Source organism: Myotis daubentonii, chromosome 2, assembly GCF_963259705.1.
Source record: "Myotis daubentonii chromosome 2, mMyoDau2.1, whole genome shotgun sequence".
Lineage (NCBI taxonomy): Eukaryota > Metazoa > Chordata > Mammalia > Chiroptera > Vespertilionidae > Myotis > Myotis daubentonii.
In genome coordinates, this window is record NC_081841.1 from 68,824,442 (window position 1) to 68,844,659 (window position 20,218).

Below are 20,218 nucleotides of genomic sequence, written 5' to 3' on the forward strand. Positions count from 1 at the left end.
TAAACTTGAGTTGGCCTTTGCTGTTGGCCCTGTTACTACTAGGAGGCCTCCAAGGTGAAATGTCAACAGCAGAAGAGGCCTCTCGGGACCAGAATTGAAGCTTGTTGTTACCCATGTGGAGGGAGGGGCAATAACATCCACGTCATCCCTTTTTAAAGGCATTCAGAGCCTCAGATCTCCCAAATCCACCCATACCGTATTTCTTTAGCCCATTTTATTCCTGGAAAAAAAGGAGGAAAAGCTAGAGGAAGACAGTATTACAAACTTCAACACAAAACTCACAGGGCAATATATTGTTGTATCGATTTTTCCCTCTGTTCTCCGGCAAGAGTGCAATATCACATGGTTGATTTCGACCCACGTCTTTTAAGTCCTATGAGGTCAAAAATAAATTTGCAAGTAGAGAATATGAAATAGAAGAAGACAAATCATACAATCCTTGAGGTGGATTACAATATGAGAATACGTACACTAGCTACTGTTCATGGAATGCCTGCTATTCTGTAGGCATTAGCTCTGGTCCCCACAGCAGTTCCACAGGAGGCGTTCTCATCTCCATTTTACGGAGAAGGCTCTGACAGGATAACTAACTTGCCCCAGGTCACATAGGTGGCAAAGCTGGGAACAGAACCCAAAGTCTGGGCACTTTTCGCCAAAGCCCATTATTTCCCAGTCAAGCAAATGGCCAGGGTAAGTGAGAGCCTTAGGTTTGCATTTGCAATTTGTTCATTCTTTCTTATCATCGGATTCAGGGTTTGCTGCGCACATCTGGAGATGAAATGGCCTATGAGAGTAGGTGGTATGTTGTGCGGGGAAGAGGTTCGGGCATAAAAGAGCACTCAGCTGAGACCTGCGTGTCCTCCTAACTCCTGAGTCCAATCAGCCTGTGATTCCACAGGAAAGCTTGGGGGGAAACTTCTGCCCAGGACTAGGTGCCTAAGCATAACTGCATCTGAGTCGTACCTCGTACTCCTTGGACAGAAGGTAGTTGGAGTCGGCCTGCAGCTTCATGAAGTGCCCTTCAAACTGATTTACTTTTATTGGGCTAGAATTAAAATAGAACCGAAGGAAAATTACTGAAGGAAACATGCCATAACCAGTTAGAGCTCCATTTCAAAAGCAGATACGATAGTAATTAATGAGTTTTCGCTCTTACCAAGAAGTTTTCCGGTTACTGTGAAAGGAAGCCAAGAGAAGAAAGACCTCATTAGTAAACCTCACATAATACAATCAACTCATCTTTCAGCAAATGGTGTGAAGGAAGATGTGGTGCTCACCCTTTCTGGCCCAGGTTCAAGTGGACAGACAATGGCCGATCCCGGCGGATGCTCAGCTGGGCAGAGGGCCTTTCTCGACCATGGCTGTAACATAAGGGAGAGGACTTACATTCTAGTTATGAGACATATTACATTAGGACTTCAACACATTTTCCATTTATGGTAAGGCTGTGCATGCTTGTGCATATATGGATTTTTCAGTATTCACGTAGATTGACACCCAGCGCTGTCTCTTTGTGGGGGGAGGGGGAAGAAAGGGATAGGAGGGGAAGAGAGGAAGAACATAAAGAAATAGACTTTTCCCACTCAGAAACGGATCTCTGCAATAGCTGGAGATTTGTCTTCTGGTTTTTGGCTACAGGTCACAATCACTTCCCACACTCTCAATAAAACTTTCCTTAAAAAAACCCCAGTAAACCTTAGATGCAAGACATGACATCAAGAGAGAACACAGTGTGCCAAATAAAAGAAATTCCCCAAGAGGAGAGAGTGTGGCATTGGGACCACATGCTTTGGTTCTTTTTGGTCTCTCCTTAAATTAGCACAGCAGATATGAGCCATAAAAGGGTGATGTCAGCCATACTTTTCAGCATATTTCAGAAAAGTGGTTGGGTACACAATTTGCACACATCTCTGTCTTCATGAGGAGATGGAACCACACACAACGTTTTTTGTTTTTTTCCTGTGCAAAAGGTGTTTCACACTCAAATAAAGCTTCACACAGCCCCCTAGTCATTTGGAGAGGGCAGACTTCATCAACGGTGTGTAGAGAGGCAGACAAAAGTGAGTCCCGGTTTTAGGGTTTGACTTTTGTTTTTCTTGAGAAGCAAAGGTGATTTAACCGAGAGAAATTAAATTATTTGTCCTTCTTACTGTTCAGGCTAAAGGGCATTTCCAGTTGCATGTTTAAGGTTCGGGCCCAATCACTAAAGGGATCTTTGTACTCACCCCGTTCTCCGCCTGCAGATGAATAAGGCAACAACGGCCACCAGCATGCCAATTAGGAACAGACCAGCGCTCACGCCTTCAATAACTCCAAACAAAGGCTCTACAGCAACACAGATGGACACAACACACCCAGGTGGGCACATTAGTGCTAACAAGCCGGGGAGCTAGAAGCTCTACCTCCCCAGGAACATTATTAAAGAAGAATTCAAACGATGCCCACATGAGGCAGTTCCTATCTGAAGCATGGGAGTACGCAGCCGAGAAGATGAAACGCTGGTGGGTCATTATATTTTTGAAGTTAATGTTATTTAGCTTTTAAAGAGATTTTGGACTTGTTTGTGCTTGTATATAAAGCTTGGGGCCCTTAAAATAAATGCCAGCAGTTTGCCACCAAAATAAAAATGTTATTTCATTTGTATAAAACAAGTTACAGCATCTGGGACTTTAGCCAATCCAGTTCATGGCTGTGAGTTATTTTAACAAAATTTTATTTTTATTTTCTGGTATAATACTGCCACGGGGAGTTTAAGAGCAGGTAAGAGTAACCCATTTTTTAAATAGTTTTATTGAAATATAATTAATGTATCATACAATTCACCAGTTTAATTGTATAATTCAATGATTTTCAGTATAGTCACAGAGTTCTGCAAATATCACCACATACAATTCTGTAACATTTTCATCATCTCTCTCCCCCCCCCAAATCAAGAAACCCCATGCTCTTAGCTGTCATTCTCTATTCTCTCCTCTTCCTAGCCCTGGCAACCACTAATCTTTCTGTCTTCATAGATTCACCTATTCTGGACATTTTACATAAACTGAATCATAAATATGTATTTTTCTGTAATTGGCTTCTTTCATTAGCATAATGTTTTCAAGGCTCAGTCATATTGTAGCATTGATCAATATTTCATTCCTTTTTTATGGCTCAATAATATTTCATTCTATGGATATCTCACATTTTGTTATTCAATCATCCATTAATGAATATTTGGGTTATTATGAATAAAGCTGCTATGAACATGTGTTTACAGGGTTTTGTGTGGACATACGTTTTCATTCCTCTTGGGTATATACTCAGGAGTGGAATTGCTTGGTTAACATTTTGAGTAACTGGAAAACTGTTTTCCAAAGCAGCTACACCATTATTCATTCTCACAAGCAATGCATGAGGTTCCAATTTCTCCATATCCTTGCTAACACTCGTTACTGTTTCTGGATTATAGTCATTCTACTGGGTGTGAAGTGGTTTCTTACAGTGGCTTTAATTTACATTTCCCTAATGACTTATGATGTTGAGCATCTTTCCATGTGTGTATTGGACATTTGTTATCTTTTTTGGAGAGATGTCTATTCATATCTTTTGTTATTTGTCTTTTTATTATTGAGTTGTAAGTTAAGAGTTCTTTACATATTCTAGATACTAGCACCTTATCAGATATAAGATTGGCAAATAGTCTCTCCTATTCTGTGGTTTCACTTTCTTCATGGTCTCCTTTGAAGTACAAAATTTTAATTTTGATTAAGTCCCATTTATCTATTTGTTCTTTTATTGCTTGTGCTTTTGGTGTCATACCTAAAAAACCATTTTCTAACTCAAGGTCACAAAAATGTACTTGTTTGTTTTCTTTTAAAAATTTTATTGTCTCAGCCCTTACATTTAAGTCTAGGAATTAGCCCATTTTTGAAGTTTCATTTTGTACCCTTGAATTTTTTATTCAATGTTGCTTTTCAAGACTCATCAAATCAACACAATCATCTTTCGTTTAAGGTGGTTAATATTCTTTTTAAAAAATATATACTTACTATCTTCCTTTACTGAAGTCCACATAATTTTTACTGTGTAACAATATTTCAAAGAGGAAAGACTTGTGTTTACAAAACCTTTACTTAACATCAAATTATAAGCAAACATGTCTTAATTGTGTTCTGATCTCTTTTTGGCTTGAAAAGTGGGAGATTATGCCTATACTTGGCATAAGGAGATGGGGGTGTTTGTGAGGCTGAGTCATTTTGTCCTGCAGCATGACAGACTGTTTTAGCTGTAAAGAAGAACTTCCTGAGACCAAGGACCATGGAACATGGGCTTCAGGGAAAGACTGGGGCAGATCATGGTAACGAGGAAAAACCTGCTGAACAATGATGCTATTCTCAGCCTTACTGAAATATTCCAAGGCAGTGCGGTGTACAGGTTAAGGATGCAGGCAGAAAGGGCCAGAACACCAGCTCTACTATCTTCCCCGGCTCTATTAGGCTTTATTCAGCATGGTCAGTGAAAGTGTCCTTGATAAGCCCAGAAATCTGAGTTCCTTTAACTCTTGGTGCCTCAGCCCTCACCTTTAAAATGGGGGTGATAACAGTATCCACCCAGAAGGCTGAAGTTAGGCTTGGTTAAGTCATTCTATGCACAATGCTTAAACCTACCTCCACAGAGTAGGCAACCTCGCAAGTACTAGCTGCCACTATTACTCAGGCTTTCCCTCTAGCATACATGAGAAGTCTCTTTCATAAATTTATGGAAAGCCTTTTAAGTTAACATTTTTTATAGTGTGAAAACAATATATAACAAGCAAAAGGAAAAAAGCTGCCTATAATCCCACTACTTTGAGATATTCCTTGTTAATACGTTGCTATTTTTTCTTCTAGTTTTTAAAATATATTTCTATGTATATGCACGTATGCACTCGAAAGCCTTTTGTATCTACTTATATTTTGACCTGTGCAAGCTCTTTATTTAAATAAATTTATTAAAAAATTTATCTTCAATAAAGATCTGGTACCTCTTAAAAAAATCTGGTGCTTCTCCCTTTTATAGATTAATTCTCCTTGGACCCGTTCTCCTACAGAAGTTGTGAATTCCTTGAACCCGCATCAATCCACAATCACATACAGATTAACTTCCAAGTGAAAATAAATGTTCCCCCCACCAGTTGTAGACCTCCCCACGAGAGGTCCTTGTGGGTGACGGTGGCTGGGAGACTATGTGGGAATGGAAAGGTTAGCCTTACCTGACTCGGTGGTGATCGGCAAAGAGAAAAACGTGTCTGAATAGAGTGGCTTTGTGAATTCCTTTAGGTCCTCATCAAACAGCTGTGTAAAAGCCCGAATACTGATTCTGAAAAAGAAACATTTATTTAGGTACAAATTAGTGGCTGACCACAGTAGGGCTGACTGAAGAACGTGTTCAAGGAGAAACAGGGTGGGGGCCTGTCAATATGTATGTAGGGCCGGATATGAATCATGGAATCAGACAGACTTGGGTTCATTCATTCATCCACCAAATATTTATGGAGTCCCTATTCTGTGTCAGACATTATGTTCCAGGGGCTGGAGATACTGCAAGGAAGAAAGTAAAAGTCCCTACCATCCCAGAGGTTACATTTTCATGGAAGATATTAGATAATACATATACAAATATAATATGCCAAATAGTGGCATGAGCCATTAAAAAGACAGCAGCAGAGTAAGGGAGATGGAGAGCAATGGGACTGCTTTATTCATCATGGTCAATGAATGTCTCTGATAAAAGGATATGTGCACAGAAACCTGAGGAAAGGAAAGGAGGGAACCGTGGCTGCATTTCAGACAGGTGTAAGGCTCTGAGGCAGGAACATGCCCGGGTGCAAGGAGGCCAGCGTGGCTGAGCACAATATATGAATGACGGAGAAATAGGAGATGAGGGCAGAGAGTTAGATGGGACTATGGAAGACCCAGAAGGTCTGGTGAGGATTTTGGCTTTTGTTCTGAGACCTAGGAAGCCACTAGAGGGTGCTATCAGGATCACTCTGGCTGCTGCAGCCTGGGAGCAGCAGTAAAAGAGGACAGACTAGTCAGCAGGGAATTGCTCAAGTCCAGGTGGGAGATGCTGGCTTGGACCAAAACGCAGTCATATTTATAGTGAGAAGTGTTGGATATTTCAAAGAAAGAGCTGAACGATTTGCTGGTGGACGTGCAGTATGAAAGGGTGGAGACAAGGATGACTCCATATGATCTGGCTGAGGAGCAACTGGGGGAATGGAGGTGCCATTTACTAACATCAAGGAAGTCCGTGGAGAATGTTGAGGGGTTCGGGAAGTACAGAGTTCATTTGCAGGGGCAGTAATTCTGGGTGCCTGTTAGAGCAGTCCAATGAGTCAAATGTCAATATTATCAGTATTCCTGTAATTGTTGATATTTTACTAAAATAACTACATATACAAATAACATTTTACACTGAACATTACATTATAAATAAAATTATGTATCTTCCCGTCTTTTGGGCACTAGTTATTTTCTAAAGAGCCTTTTATCTAAAAATATTTTTTAATTTTTTTTTAAAATATATTTTATTGATTTTTTACAGAGAGGAAGGGAGAGAGACAGAGAGTCAGAAACATCGATGAGAGAGAAACACCGATCAGCTGCCTCCTGCACATCCCCCACTGGGGAAGTGCCCGCAACCCAGGTACATGCCCCTGACCGGAACCAAACCCGGGACCCCTCAGTCCGCAGGCCGACGCTCCATCCGCTCAGCCAAACCGGCCTTGGCTATCTAAAAATATTTTAATGTCATTGTCATAAAATATACTTAATGCCTTCTTTATATCTAATAGCTGAAGTTACAAAGAGATACATGCTCACTACTCTTCAAAACTAAAAAAACAATGTAAAGAAATAAGGCCAATAGTAAAAGAAGAAAGCACATATTAAATGCAAATGAGGAATACTGCAATTTGGAGGAAACTATGTTTGGGCATAAGGAGATGGGGTGGCCTGGAGCACAGGATTCCAAATGGGGGAACAGTATGAAATCAAGTGGAAGAGCCAGCAAAGGACCACCTGGGAGAAGAGTGGCCCATATAGAGACTAGTGTGATAGTCCAGGCCAAGGACATGGGGCCTTGGTCTTGGGCAGTGGCAATGAGAACAGAAAGAAGACTGAAAGGCACTGAGAGGAGGTGCCAGACAAGACTTAGTCTGAAGAGGAGAAGGGGGAAATCAAGATGATTCTAGGCCTAGCCGGTGTTGCTAAGTGGTTAGAGTGTTGGTCCGTACACCAAAGGGTCACCAGTTTGATTCCTGATTAAGGGTACATACCTGGGTTGCAGGTTAGATCCCTGGCCCCAGGGAGGGTGTGTGCAGAAGACAACCAGTTGATGTGTCTCTCTCACATCCATGTTTCTTTCTCTCTCTCCCCCTCCTCTCTCCCTCCCACTCTCTCTGAAAAATCAATGGAAAAATATCCTCAGGTTAGGATTATTAAAAAAAAAAACTGTTCTAAGATTTTAGCTCAGGTCATTGGGAAGAAAAACAGCCTCACTGATAGAAATGGGAGCTAGACTAGGGAAAGAGGATGAGCTTTGCTTGGCAATATTGGGGTTAGAATGACAGTGAACTCATTTAGATCTCTCCATCTGGCATTTGGAGTTATTCCAGTCACCTGGGCTGGAGAGCTGCTGAGGTAGCTGTCCATGTGCCCATGTGGGATGGTGCCTGGAGATCAGCTGGCCCTAAATTCAATAAGCAAGTAAGGTGCAGCTCCTAAAACACTGAATTAGAACCCCAGCCTGGATGAAAGGCCTACTGTACCTATCCCAGGACCTAAATTTCATGTTCTCTGGGTGAGTCAGGTCCAGTCATACTCAGTTTTGGGGGTCATAATTTAGGAAGCATAGAAATCATTGGGGTGATTGACCAGGATGATACAGAGAAGGCTTAGAGGAACATGATAGCTGACTTCATATTTAAGGAAGACTGCAAGTAGAAGAGGAAACAGACATCCTTATTTTCCTCCTTAAAGACAGGACTGAGCTCGGTAGGCTGGAGTCACAGAGCTGTAGTCATGAAGTCACGTTCTAGCATCTAGAGTAGGAGCCATGTAGGTAGTGAAGGGCTTTACATTATTGAAGGGCTCTCAGCAGAGGCTGGAGGAAAACCAGCTCCCAGGAAAGCTACGGGACAGGTCTGCTGCACTAAGTTAAAGATTGGCCTGGTCCAGCTCTTGAGTTCTTTCTATCTTGAGATTCTCAGACTATAGGTTTACTGATAAAGTATCAGGCTTAAGAAAACAGAAACATCAATCAGAAAGGATATTTTCACCCCTATATTCATAGCAGCACAATTTACCATAGCTAAGATTTGGAAACAGCCTAAGTGCCCATCAGCAGATGAGTGGATTAGAAAACTGTGGTACATCTACACAATGGAATACTATGCTGCTGTAAAAAAGAAAGAATTCTTACCATTTGTAACAGCATGGATGGAACTGGAGAGCATTATGCTAAGCAAGATAAGCAAGTCAGAGAAAGATAAATATCACATGATCTCACTCATTTGTGGAATATAATGAACAACATAAACTGATAAACAAAAATAGAACCAGAGTCATAGAAGCATCAAACAGACTATCAAACCTATGAGGGAAGGCAGGGGGTGAGGGGGTAAGAGATCAACCAAAGGACTTGTATGCATGCATATGAGCGTAACCCATGGACACAGACATGGGGGGTGGGTGGGTGGTGAGGCATGTGCTGGGGGATGGGGGCAGCTGGGGAGAGGTCAATGGGGGGAAAAAGACTTATGTAATACTTTAAACAAAAAATTTAAATTTAAAATAAATCCTATATAATAAAAACCTAATATGCTAAGTTTCTGGTCATCCAGTCACCCATTCAACCAATCAAAGCGTAATATGCTAATGATATTCTAAGGCTGCTCAACTGCTCACTATGATGTGCACTGACCACCATGGGCAGATGCTCCAACCAGTAGGTTAGCTTGCTGCTGGGGTCTGGCCGATTGGGATTGAGCTAGATGGGCTGGATATGCCCTAGAGCCCTCCCATGGTCCCTCCCCAGCTGGCCAAGCTCCCGCGTCCCTCCCCATCCCCCATTGTGCACCGGTGGGGTCCCTTGGCCTGGCCTGTGCCCTCTCGCAATCCGGGACCCCTTGGGGGATGTCTGAGAGCTGGTTTTGGCCCAGTCCTGCTCAACGCAGGAGCTGCCCCCTAGTGGTCAGTGCACTACCACAGGGGAAGCGCCTCCATGTCAGTTGGACATCCCCTGAGGGCTCCCGGACTGTGAGAGGGCACAGGCCGGGCTAAGGGACATCCCCACTCCAGTGCACAAATTTCGTGCACCAGGCCTCTAGTCAATAAATAAAGTATAAGGCTTGGTTGCTATAGAAAAACCTTTTCTAGTGTTAATTTAAACCCTATGAAAATGAATGGAGGATTCATTTTTTCCTTTTTAAAAAGGCTAGATTTGTTGAACCCCAAAGTATCTGGGCACATCCTGTAATAATGCTGAAGTAGTAACAGGCCAGGAAACATTGTTCTGACCCTCTGTCCCCTCCTTCTAACTCATGCCCCCAGCCCTGCATGAACCTGGACTACTTGCTCTTCTCTAAACAATCTGTGTTTTTGCTTCTGCACTTTGACTCACTCTGTTCCCTCCACCTTAATCCTCTGTCCCTATTTCCATATTTTTCCTACCACACCCAGCCCAGGGACTTCCAGAGAGGAGGCACCCTGTAGTGAATATATGATCAGCAGGATCAATTTAATAATAGAGTAAGATTATTTTAATGAATAGATATCTGGTAGTAATTATTTCAAGTTTAACTGTGTCCAGAATCAGAAAATTCCACAGCACAAAGTTAGAGATCATGTGGTTTAGTTTCCTTCATTTGAGAAAAATGAGGTCAAGAGAAGCTGACTACCCGATTATGGTCACATTGCTATTCTATTTAGAATAGAAACAAAACCAGATCAGCACTTTCCTAACCTCCAAACTACCTCTCACTCATCATGCTCTGCCCTTTCTCTTCCCACATGGAACCGTGCTAATTATACAACCGAATAATAGGAACCCAAAAGAATGGGAACACATTACATGTACTGACATAATAAGCTTGTGTGTCAGCTAAACCGAGTGTTTTCTAATTTCTTTTCAATCATAATGTTTCTTTTTCCATGTCTCTTCCTGTCCACCTATTCTTTTTGGGAAAAAGGTGCCTGACAGCATTGAAGGTCACCGTGGTGACTATCATCTTGAGAAGGCAGAACGCTGACTCCCGGGGGCTAGGGCTCAGCCGCCCCTCGCAGGAGGCCACTTAGCATATGGTTCTCCCATGCATTCTAAAAGGCCAGGCCTCCTCTCATCAAGCACTACTGTGGCATGCTTTCCACAGGACTGAACCAAGTGCACATTGGAGAAATAGAGGAGAGGTATGTCCTAGCAAACAAATATCTACAGCATGAGTTGATTGCACTAGATTAAGAAGGTGTAACTTTTTAGGAGTATATCTTGACTCCCAAACATTTAATAAATGCTTTTTTTGTGCCTGGTACTTGTCATATTGTTTCATCACCAACATCACATCTGTCTCCTCCATTAGACTGTGAGCTCTCTCAATGTAGTAAAGAGGGTAGGTGATTAAACAAAGGGTTGGAAGTCACTGGTAACCAGAAGATTGATTAGAAGAATGTCAGGACTGGGTGCTGTGGAAATGGAGCTGAGGGTACAACTGCCCAGCAGTGCATTGACAAGGCGGGCGTGGGGCTGGCTGAAGGTTGAGCTGGCTTTTGAACTGTTTGAAGGAATTCAGCCGCCAAAGAAGGGACTGGCAGCATCCTAGATAGAGCGAAAAGAATGTGCAAAGCCTCAGGTCAAAGAGAGCCATGCCATGTTCAAGAGAACTCTGAGGAGTGAGGAGTAGAAAAGGGCAGGAGATACTTGGGAAAATGGTGGGAGACAACGTTGACCAGGAAGGTGGGAGGAGAGAAGGCGAGGACTTTGTGTGCCCTGCTCTGGAAGGCTGTGGGGTGAACGGGGATCACTGGAAGACCTTAATCTAGAAGGCACGTGACTAGGTTCGATCTGTTCCCCAGGACAACTCTGCAATGTTCTGTGATGAAAACATGAGGGTGAAAGAACTGAAACACTGCTTATAAGGCTAATGACCAAAAAATGGCAGCCCTGTGGCAGCTGCTATGGGCAGGAAGGAATGTGCTGGGAGCCTGGCAGGCTCTGGTCTAGATGCAAACTGTTTATAGCTTCTTGTTCTCTCTCTGAAATGTTGTGATGAGTCATTTTCTCTCCTCTCTCAAAAAGCAAACAAGCAAACAAACAAAAACAGCCTCACCTTTCCTCCTCACAAAGAGAAAATGGCGCCTGGGAGACTTTTGCTGTGTCCTTGAGCCCAAGTGTCTAAGGAGCTCAGACACTCTTGATTCTTACAGGACAGTGATGGTGAACCTATGACACGCGTGTCAGAGGTGACACGCGAACTCATTTTTTGGGTTGATTTTTCTTTGTTAAATGGCATTTAAATATATAAAATAAATATCAAAAATATAAGTCTTTGTTTTACTATGGTTGCAAATATCAAAAAATTTCTATGTGTGACACGGCACCAGAGTTAAGTTAGGGTTTTTCAAATGCTGACACGCCGAGCTCAAAAGGTTCACCATCACTGTTATAGGACCTGAAGGAGCCAGCGTTCTCTCGTATTTCTCCTTTGCTCTGTCCGAGATCTCACTTCCTTCAGATAAACTTATAATAGTCTCTTCCTGAAGTAAACATCACTAGTAAGTTTGCTTTGGAGGTGCAAATCTTGGCTAGGGTGGCAATATCATCTTTGTGGTGAGTCCTGGGCAGAGGTAACTCCACAGAGTTCCTGCCCAAAGTGAGCGCTCTGTTTTAGGAAGAAAACCACTGGCCTTCCTTAGTTGATGCGGGGAAGGAGCTAAGTGGGCTCTCAGGCCCTGGCTGATGTTGCTCAGTGGTTGGAGCATCGGCCTGCACACCAGAGGGTCTCAGGTTCGATTCCTGGTCAAGGGCACATCCTTGAGGTGTGGGTTCGCTCCCCATCCCCCCAGTCAGGGCGAGTGTGGGAGGCAACCAGTCTATGTGTCTCTCACATATCGATGTTTCTCTCTCTCTCTCTCCCCCTCCCTCCCTTCCACTCTTTCTGAAAATCAATGGAAAAAATATCCTCAGGTGAGGATTTAAAAAAAAAAAAAGAGTGCTCTCAGTTGTGATGTCAGGTCACTGTCTCCTTTTGAAGCTGACTCAGGGGCGATACTCAAAATATGAGTCCACATACCAGGGCACTGACCAACAAGAATAGACACTGCCCACGGAGAACCTGATTGGCGGCCTATTGGTTAGTATCAGCTCTGGGAACACACAACAGAGAAGGTACATCCCTTGCAGACGTGCCAATCTTGGATGCCTGTATCTATAGGTTCTCTTTCTCTTGAGGGCCCTCGTTTGGGATGCTGTGCACTTCTGCCAGTTCCTGCAGCTGGGAGGGGCTGCTGGCGGCAGTATTGCTTCCTGGGGCCAAGCAGCCTCCCCTTTAATCTGCCTTCTTAGGGCGAGGAGGGGATATTCCCAATCATTCAGGGGCCTCCACCTTTAAGAGTTCTGTCTGGACCAGAGAGCACTTTCATCTTTTTATGCCTTAGAGGGTAAATGAATCGGTGTAATCTGAGTCCTCATTAAAAGTGGAAGCTAAAAGCTCATACTCCTTGTGTCTCCCTACACTCCATCTTTCTAGTTGGACATTGTCACAATCCTTAACCTGGGAATTGATTTGGCTTGTACTAAGGAAGTTTTAGGAGAAAGAACAATCTGTTAAGAACCTTCGATTCTTCACATAATGAGTGAGAGCTTTTGCGCAATGCTCAAGGTCCTTTTTACACATTCCCTGGGAATGGAGGCAGGAACACAACTTTTATAAATTACCCAGTAAAACATAGAGCACTCTTGTAACGTAGGTGATTAATCTGCAGGAGCTTGTGTGCATCAGCGGCCCAGACAGCCGAGCGCCTAGCAATGTAGCATATCCCTCCCAGCAAGAGGACGGCAATACATCTAACCTGTAGGCAGTGCGCGGCTTCAGCGGTCCGTCACAGAATTTTAGCTGATTGGGATCACATTTTCCACCCAGGCTCTCCATCTCTGCTCCAAGCTTAATGTTAAAACTCTTGGAGTTGCTGTCAGGACTTTCGGCACATTTGCTGGCAAAATAATTGGTCTGATACACGCGAATGGAGGCGTTGTGCCTGTACTCCAGGTAGGAGGGCAGAGGGTGCTGCTGTTCCGGCTTCAGCTCATCACTGCCTGGAGGACAAAACCCACAGTGAAGACTGACTTTCTTGTGGCCTCAGTGGTTTCTACTGAGGATTCTAAGGCTGACTCCTCACCCTCTCTGGTCATTCCCAGCATCTGTGATCTCGAAGGATGCTGTGAAATTCTCCCAATGAAAACAATTTTAATTCATTTTTTTCCAAAATGAATGATAGTGTATAAACAAAGATATATATATATATACACACACACATACATACATATATATGCCATCATTTTTCTTGCAAATAAAATGTGTGGGTGAGAGGATATCTCATTAAACCAAATGATAACATGCCCACAACTCCAGAAAGTTAAACACTCCCCATTGTGAGAGTCAGCCCACTCAATAAGCTTGCCAATAATCATTGTAGCTAAGCTAATAAGGAAATCCCTCTGACCTGGGAAATAGGAAAAAGATAAGAGAAATCAAATCCAAGGCCAGAGCAGTCGCCCCACCAGCACGTTCCAGGCGCCACGCCCTGCTGATAACTGCTCAGGGTACAGGACTGTTATCTTGAGTGCAGTTTAATCCTGGCTCAAATTTGGCCCCTCATGCCGATCACTTCCCAGAACTCTTCCCCTGTCCACCCAGCCTGCTGTGTGTTTTGGCTCTGCAAACCAGTTTTGATGTTAGCTGGAGGAAAGCATAATTAGGAAGATAAATATTATGGAGATCGCATACTATTTACAATGAATTTCAAGAAGTGGCATGGTAGGGGTTCATGGCATCCTGGACTCTTGTTTCATAAAATTTGCTCAAAATGAGTGGATCTTGGAAATATTATCTTGTTGGCAGTAGTTGAAAAGGAAAGTGGCCGTTAGGATGCGTGCATGCGCGATAAATGCCACTTATACGAGCAGGATTGTTATCTTAGATCACCAGGGGAGCACCACCGCCCTCCATGGGCATCAATACCTGAAACCCACCTGCCGAAGAACACAAGGCTGCTCTCTGGGGTCTAACTTCTTCACTGCCTTATAGTCACAGAGTAAAACATCACCCTCACTGCAGCCCACTTAAATCTAAAGTCGCTGCACAGTTCAATTTATCTCCAGTTATGAGGTGTAAAGAAACCTGGGATGCACCGCTGACCCTTGAAATTATTTAATTAATTATGCATACCCAGATTTAATACAATTAAATAAGATGTAAAAGCGCATGGACGGTTAGCTATCTAAAATACGATTTAGCTCGAACATTTGTCAGCTTTAAAGTTTCCCATTGCCCACAAATGGGTTACAATCGTCAAAGATGCTTAAGAAACTCATGTGCAGACCTTAAAGAATTTTGAAAGACATAAAGCATGCAAAATATATCAATGCCGTTCCAGACACAAACATCTGTTTTGGAGAAATAACACACAAGACCTCAATGGCAAATACACTTACAGGCATGTAGACACCAATGTACAATGCTCCTGTACTTTGACAAATGCTGATGTATATAGTAATTTCTGAAGATCATACTCGGTGGTTGTATGGAATGTTGTTTCAACTATTACCTAGTACTTGCCTAGTCCACAGGAATTAAGTAGACACAGAATAATTTGAGGATGAAAGAACTAGAGAATAAAACATACATTGAAGAAAATGCAGTAGAGAAAGGAGGAATGCTTTTTATGATCATCTTTTTCCTCCCTCAAGCTTTTGAGTATTTTTGTGAATTGGTGGGTGGTTTGGGACATGTGATTGGTGGGGGTATTTGAGACAGAGACGGGGGAAGGCAGTTATAGCATATTGCTGCTTAATGGCAGACCAAAAGAGCAGTGAACAGGACTGAATGAGTAGTGAAGATTGAATGAGTCTGCACATGCAATGCACTTCCAACAGTGCCTGACACATAGTATGGGCTCAGTAACTGATGGTTACAGTAATTACAGTTGTGGTTGCTATTATTATCATTCACCCATTGAATCATTACACCCAGCTCTTTATTGTTGAAAGAGCCTTTGAACAGTTTTTTTTGTTACATCTCCCTGCATCCCCATAGTGGCTTTTGAGAAAGCAATGCTGCATCTTGGAGTTGAGGGAATTCGCTTACCATCAGCCTCTCTCACTACCACGGTGAAGTACTTCACAGCTCCATTGGTGTCGCTGAACCAGCTGCAGTTGAAAGTAAAGTTGATGGAAGATTTGCTAATGAGGACGTCCTTTTTATTCACACGGATATGCGGAGGTGGGGGAGGAGGGCCTGAGGAAGGAAGAAGCAAGAAGGGTCACAACTCTGCTTCTACATAGAAACAATATGTGAGGTGTTGATACATTCTCTCTCTCTCTCTCTCTCTCTCTCTCTCTCTCTCTCCCTCTCTCTCTCTCTGTATGTGCGCATGCACTTGTGTGCCTGTATGTAATCAAGAAAAGCCCTCCTCTCCCAATGGGAGCAGGCCTGAAGTGATGTGCCAGAGGCACATTAAACATAATGAAAGAGGCAGCTCCATGAGCGCTCTAACTGTATCGCTAAATGCTAACTCATTTAGGGACCTTAAGATCTTTTAGCTTGTTTGCTGCAGGGTACCTTACACAGAGAAATGCTTCCATTTCCCCGGCCTTTTCGGTCCTCTAAGTGACAAGACACGCTAATGTGGAAGTGAACTGTATGCAAGTGGACAGCAATGACGAACAGGACAGCGGACTACGCACACCTCTGGGGACACTCACGGTCTATCATTGTGATGGTGCTGTCTTCCACCACCTCACTGGTCACGCCAGCTGACTGCACCTTGATGGACACCAGGTACCTCTTATGGGGCACGAGCATCATAATACTGAGCAGAGATTTTTCCTTCTCCAGCTTTCTGGAAAACTCAACTTCTTGAGTGTCCATTTTCCGGCATTCAATGCTATACCCGTCAAAGTCAGAATCAGGAGGGATCCAAGAGCAGGCAATGGCCGTGGAGTTCTGAGGCCGGCAATGCAGGTTTTGGATTTTGTCTGGCTCTAAAGGAGAGAGAGGAAGGGACACTTTTCATAACTCTGTGAGACACATTTTTTTAGGGGTCCAACTAGCTCAGAGATCTAAACAAATAATTCTCCAACTTAATTTGGATTGTTTTTCAAGGAAAAAAATATTCTCATAGACCTCCAAGGGAATGTCTGCCTGCCACACCCTATTTTGAGAAACATTAAAATTTAAAGTGCTATTCCTTTAAAAAAATCACCAGATGCCAATGTGACTAGAAACACAAATGTGCACATAGGCAGTGAAATCAAGTGGCAGAAGTCAGATAGAGGGTCAGGCAGAGTAAAGGAGAGGTCAGAAGTGCAGATCAGCCTGCCTGAATTCAGATTCTATTGACCAGCTGTGTGTTCTTGGGCAAGTTACTTAACACATCTGAGCCCCTCTGTAAAGTGGGGAAGTTAAGATAACATGATTACTGTGATGATTCAATGAGTTGAAACGTGCACAGCCTCCTAGAATAGTGGCTGGTATAGAAATTGCTCAATAAATGAGGAAATTAAGAAATGGCATTGCTGGCCTGTTACCCTCTGGGCTCTGGCTTCTGTCCCCTCTTCCATATTCTGCCTGCCCTTCCCTGCTCACATGCCATGGAACCGAAACTGCTTGTGTTCTGCATGGAGGCCATTCTGTCCCAGGCTCCTATGCTATGGTCATTCGGTTTCTTCTGCCTAACAGAGTGCCTGACCCAGTAGGGACTCAGTGAAGAGAAGCTGGTCTTACTTATTGTGAATGACAAAACAATGAGTAAAAGATTCAGTCGGGAAGAAAAGCACTTAAGTGACTGTAGAGGTTAATAAGAAACTCTGTAGGCTGCCCCAATCAGTTGCATGCCTACCATTTCTAATTATTTATATATCTATAAAGTGAAATTGTATGATTTAGATAAGTAATTTTCAAATTGTAATTTTAGCAGTGGAGCCATTTAAAAAAGAATAGTTCTCAGTTCTCTGGTCTGTAGAATCAGAGGAGTTCTGGTCTGTGTTTGAAGTGTGCATTGGGCTCAGGGGTGCTACACTGGGGTGCTCTCTCTACGACCTCCCTTGCATCCCCCAGACATTTCCAAGGAGCCTTCAGGCTCTGGAATAGAACTTGAAACCTAGGTCTAGACCACCTTATTTCATTCCAGGAGTTAAAACCTTCATAAAGATTAAATTTAAAAGCCTGTCCCATTGTCCTATTGACCACAGCACACAATATAGTAACAATCCCCAGATGGCAATAATCAATGGCATCAACCCATCAAAAGGCTCACAAAAGAACTGGCATTTGAGACAAGCAATAACTGTGTCTTTTCAAACATTAACTGCTTGTTAAACTTTGGAACTCCTTTCAAACCAAATCAGAGCTGAGACCTAAAGACATCCTGCCTAACCCATAATTCTGATAATTCGCACAAAGGATAATATGGAAACTGGCTTCCACCTCTTCCCTCAGTTCCTTCTCTCTCCTCCTTTTCACCTGTAAGTACCACCTGCCTTCCAAGACTCAGGTCCTGCTCCCATTCACTAAGAAATGAGTGCCTACTATGTGCAAGGCGCTCTTCTAGGGTCTATGAACAATAGAGAGATGAATACGACATTAGCCTTAACCTCTAGGAAGGGAGAGGACTCCAAAATAGCCATAATACAAGGTTGAAAGGAGATTGGCCCAGAAGAAATGGAAAAAGAAGATGCTGTGTGGTGACAGACACCTTTTTGCTGCTGGCGCTAGTGGTGGACAGGAGATAGCAAAGGCCTCTGGCAAAGATGACAATTCGCCCAGATATCGGGAAGGGCATTTTAGACAGAGAAACCATGCACCCAGGTGCTGAGGGTGGGGCTGGGAGGCGTGGGAAGGTGGTTGACCCTGAATGACCAGTTATTCATCATGGCGGGAGCTTATTTGTGAGTAACTGGCTACTGGAGTGATTTATAGGAGAATGATGATAAGCTTCTATTTTGCTTAATCCTCTTATTTTGGGGTTTCTGTTACCCATAGCCAAACCCAACCCTAACGAATGAAATCCTCCAAGTTCCATCAGCCATTCCTCATAAAATTCAGCGCCAGATCCCTCTGCATGCTGGTTGCTCTCCTCGTGGGCATGCCCCAGTTGGTAGATGCCACTCTTAAACTCTAGCATCCGGGACGGAACACAATACTCCAGATGTGATCGGACCCGGCCTCTACTGAGCTCTTCACCGCGCACCTGTCATTCAATCACACAGCCACAGCAAACCACTGAAAACCCACCCCGAGCTTGCTATAAGCAAAGCCTGTTAGTTTTTCTTCACATATTTCTCTTGAATCTGGTCTTTGGATACAATATGGAGCACAAATGATAATTGTTATAGCACTCATGTTTGTTGAATAAACAAAACAACTACTTGCATAAATTTCTAATTTCCAGCTAGGTATTTTCTCAATAACCACTATCTGATCTGAGAAGCTACATTTACTAGGTATTATTGAAAAATAAATACTTGAATTGAGGTTCCTATTCTGAAACACCTTTGTTTCTTTCAGGTTAGTTCATTGATCCCAAAATGCCTTTGAGAAGAAACTGATACATATTTCACTGTTAAAAATATTTTTTTCTTCAGGTTTTATAACAATATGTCCTAACCGATCCCTCTGCTTCTAGTTTGCCCCTTTTAACCTATTCTTTACACTGTACCCAGAGTGGCTTTCTAAAGTACAAATCTGATTATGACATCTTGGCCAAAAATTTTTCAGTGGCTCTGATTGATTGAGGATAAAGTTCAAAGTCGTTACAATGGCTCACAAGACATTTGATGACCTGATTCTCCTAATTGCACCTTTTATGCTCTTGCCAACGAAACTCCTTTCCATTCCTCTCTCCTTCCTGGTCTTGGAATATTTTAGTCTCTCTACCTGGAATATTTTCCTCTTCTTTCACTGTCTCCACCTGGTGGATCTTACTCTTTCCTTAGGTTTTGATTTGGATGTTTCTTCTTCCTGGAAGCTCCCTTGCATTGGGTCAGTGCCACTACATGGGTTTCTACAGTGCCAAATGCTTCCTTCATCACACCCAAATGAAATTGCTTTTAACGATGATACCTCCCACTCGACTGTAAGCTCTCTGAGATTTTTCTTTATTGTTCATTGTTGCTAGTATTTGAATAAATGAACAAATCTATAGATAATTCTGCCTGAATTCAATCTAACCAATTCCAAGTAAAAATGTAGATTTAAACCAAGCCCGGTTGGAATTACATGTTGTAACACATACTTCCTTCTCATTCCATTTGAGAACCGAGAGTAAGAAAACATGTCATACTTGTCCTCACAGATCCAGAAACTGGTCTGCTGTAGGTTTTCCAGGAGTCTCCGCTGACAGTCTTGACACTGAACTGATAGGATCTCCCTGGACGAAGACCATACACGATGCGTCCCTCTGATTTTCTGTTGCTGTAGGGATTGAAGACCGTGATTGCATCTCTGGGTAGCCACTGCACTTCAAAGTCGTCATAGTCTGTCCAGTCTGGTGGCCCCTTCCACGTGATGGCCAAGGATGTGTTTGCAACATCAGCAAATGACATAAGACTGGGAGGACTTGGGGCTGTATGTAGAAGAACATGAAAAATCATGTAATCACTTCTATGCCATAACATATGCCAATAATATAGCTGAGCGACATCAGACATACTTAAATGTACTTTGTAGGAGGAAATAATATAATATAATAATAGGAGCTTTACTATGTGGAAGACACTGTCCTCAAGTGTTTTATGTACATTTTTTTTTCATTTTCATAACCAGAGCTTCCTTTCAGAGTGCTGCCCTAAATGGGTGTGCCCTGAATGGGTTACAAGTGTGCAAAGGTATTAATACTATCATATTTTGAGTTGTGAGGACTAAAGTCCAAGATTATGTCCAATTTCAGATGGCTCTGTCCATTGACCCCAGATTGGCACACAG

General features: G+C 42.9%; 1 protein-coding gene across 2 annotated transcripts in view; it reads right to left on the bottom strand.

Moving 5' to 3' along the window:
• The window catches only part of PTPRB (protein tyrosine phosphatase receptor type B), a 110,303-nt gene that overhangs the window by 19,167 nt on the left and 70,918 nt on the right, over window positions 1-20,218 (bottom strand). For both annotated transcript variants that reach the window (XM_059683630.1, XM_059683631.1), the window contains 10 exons: window positions 19,578-19,859; window positions 16,000-16,278; window positions 15,383-15,532; window positions 13,089-13,332; window positions 5,234-5,340; window positions 2,226-2,325; window positions 1,278-1,361; window positions 1,157-1,174; window positions 964-1,045; window positions 283-373 (listed from right to left, as the gene is read on the bottom strand). In XM_059683630.1, the coding sequence (XP_059539613.1) occupies window positions 283-373; window positions 964-1,045; window positions 1,157-1,174; window positions 1,278-1,361; window positions 2,226-2,325; window positions 5,234-5,340; window positions 13,089-13,332; window positions 15,383-15,532; window positions 16,000-16,278; window positions 19,578-19,859 (1,437 nt within the window). The remainder of the gene's footprint in view (window positions 1-282; window positions 374-963; window positions 1,046-1,156; window positions 1,175-1,277; window positions 1,362-2,225; window positions 2,326-5,233; window positions 5,341-13,088; window positions 13,333-15,382; window positions 15,533-15,999; window positions 16,279-19,577; window positions 19,860-20,218) is intronic.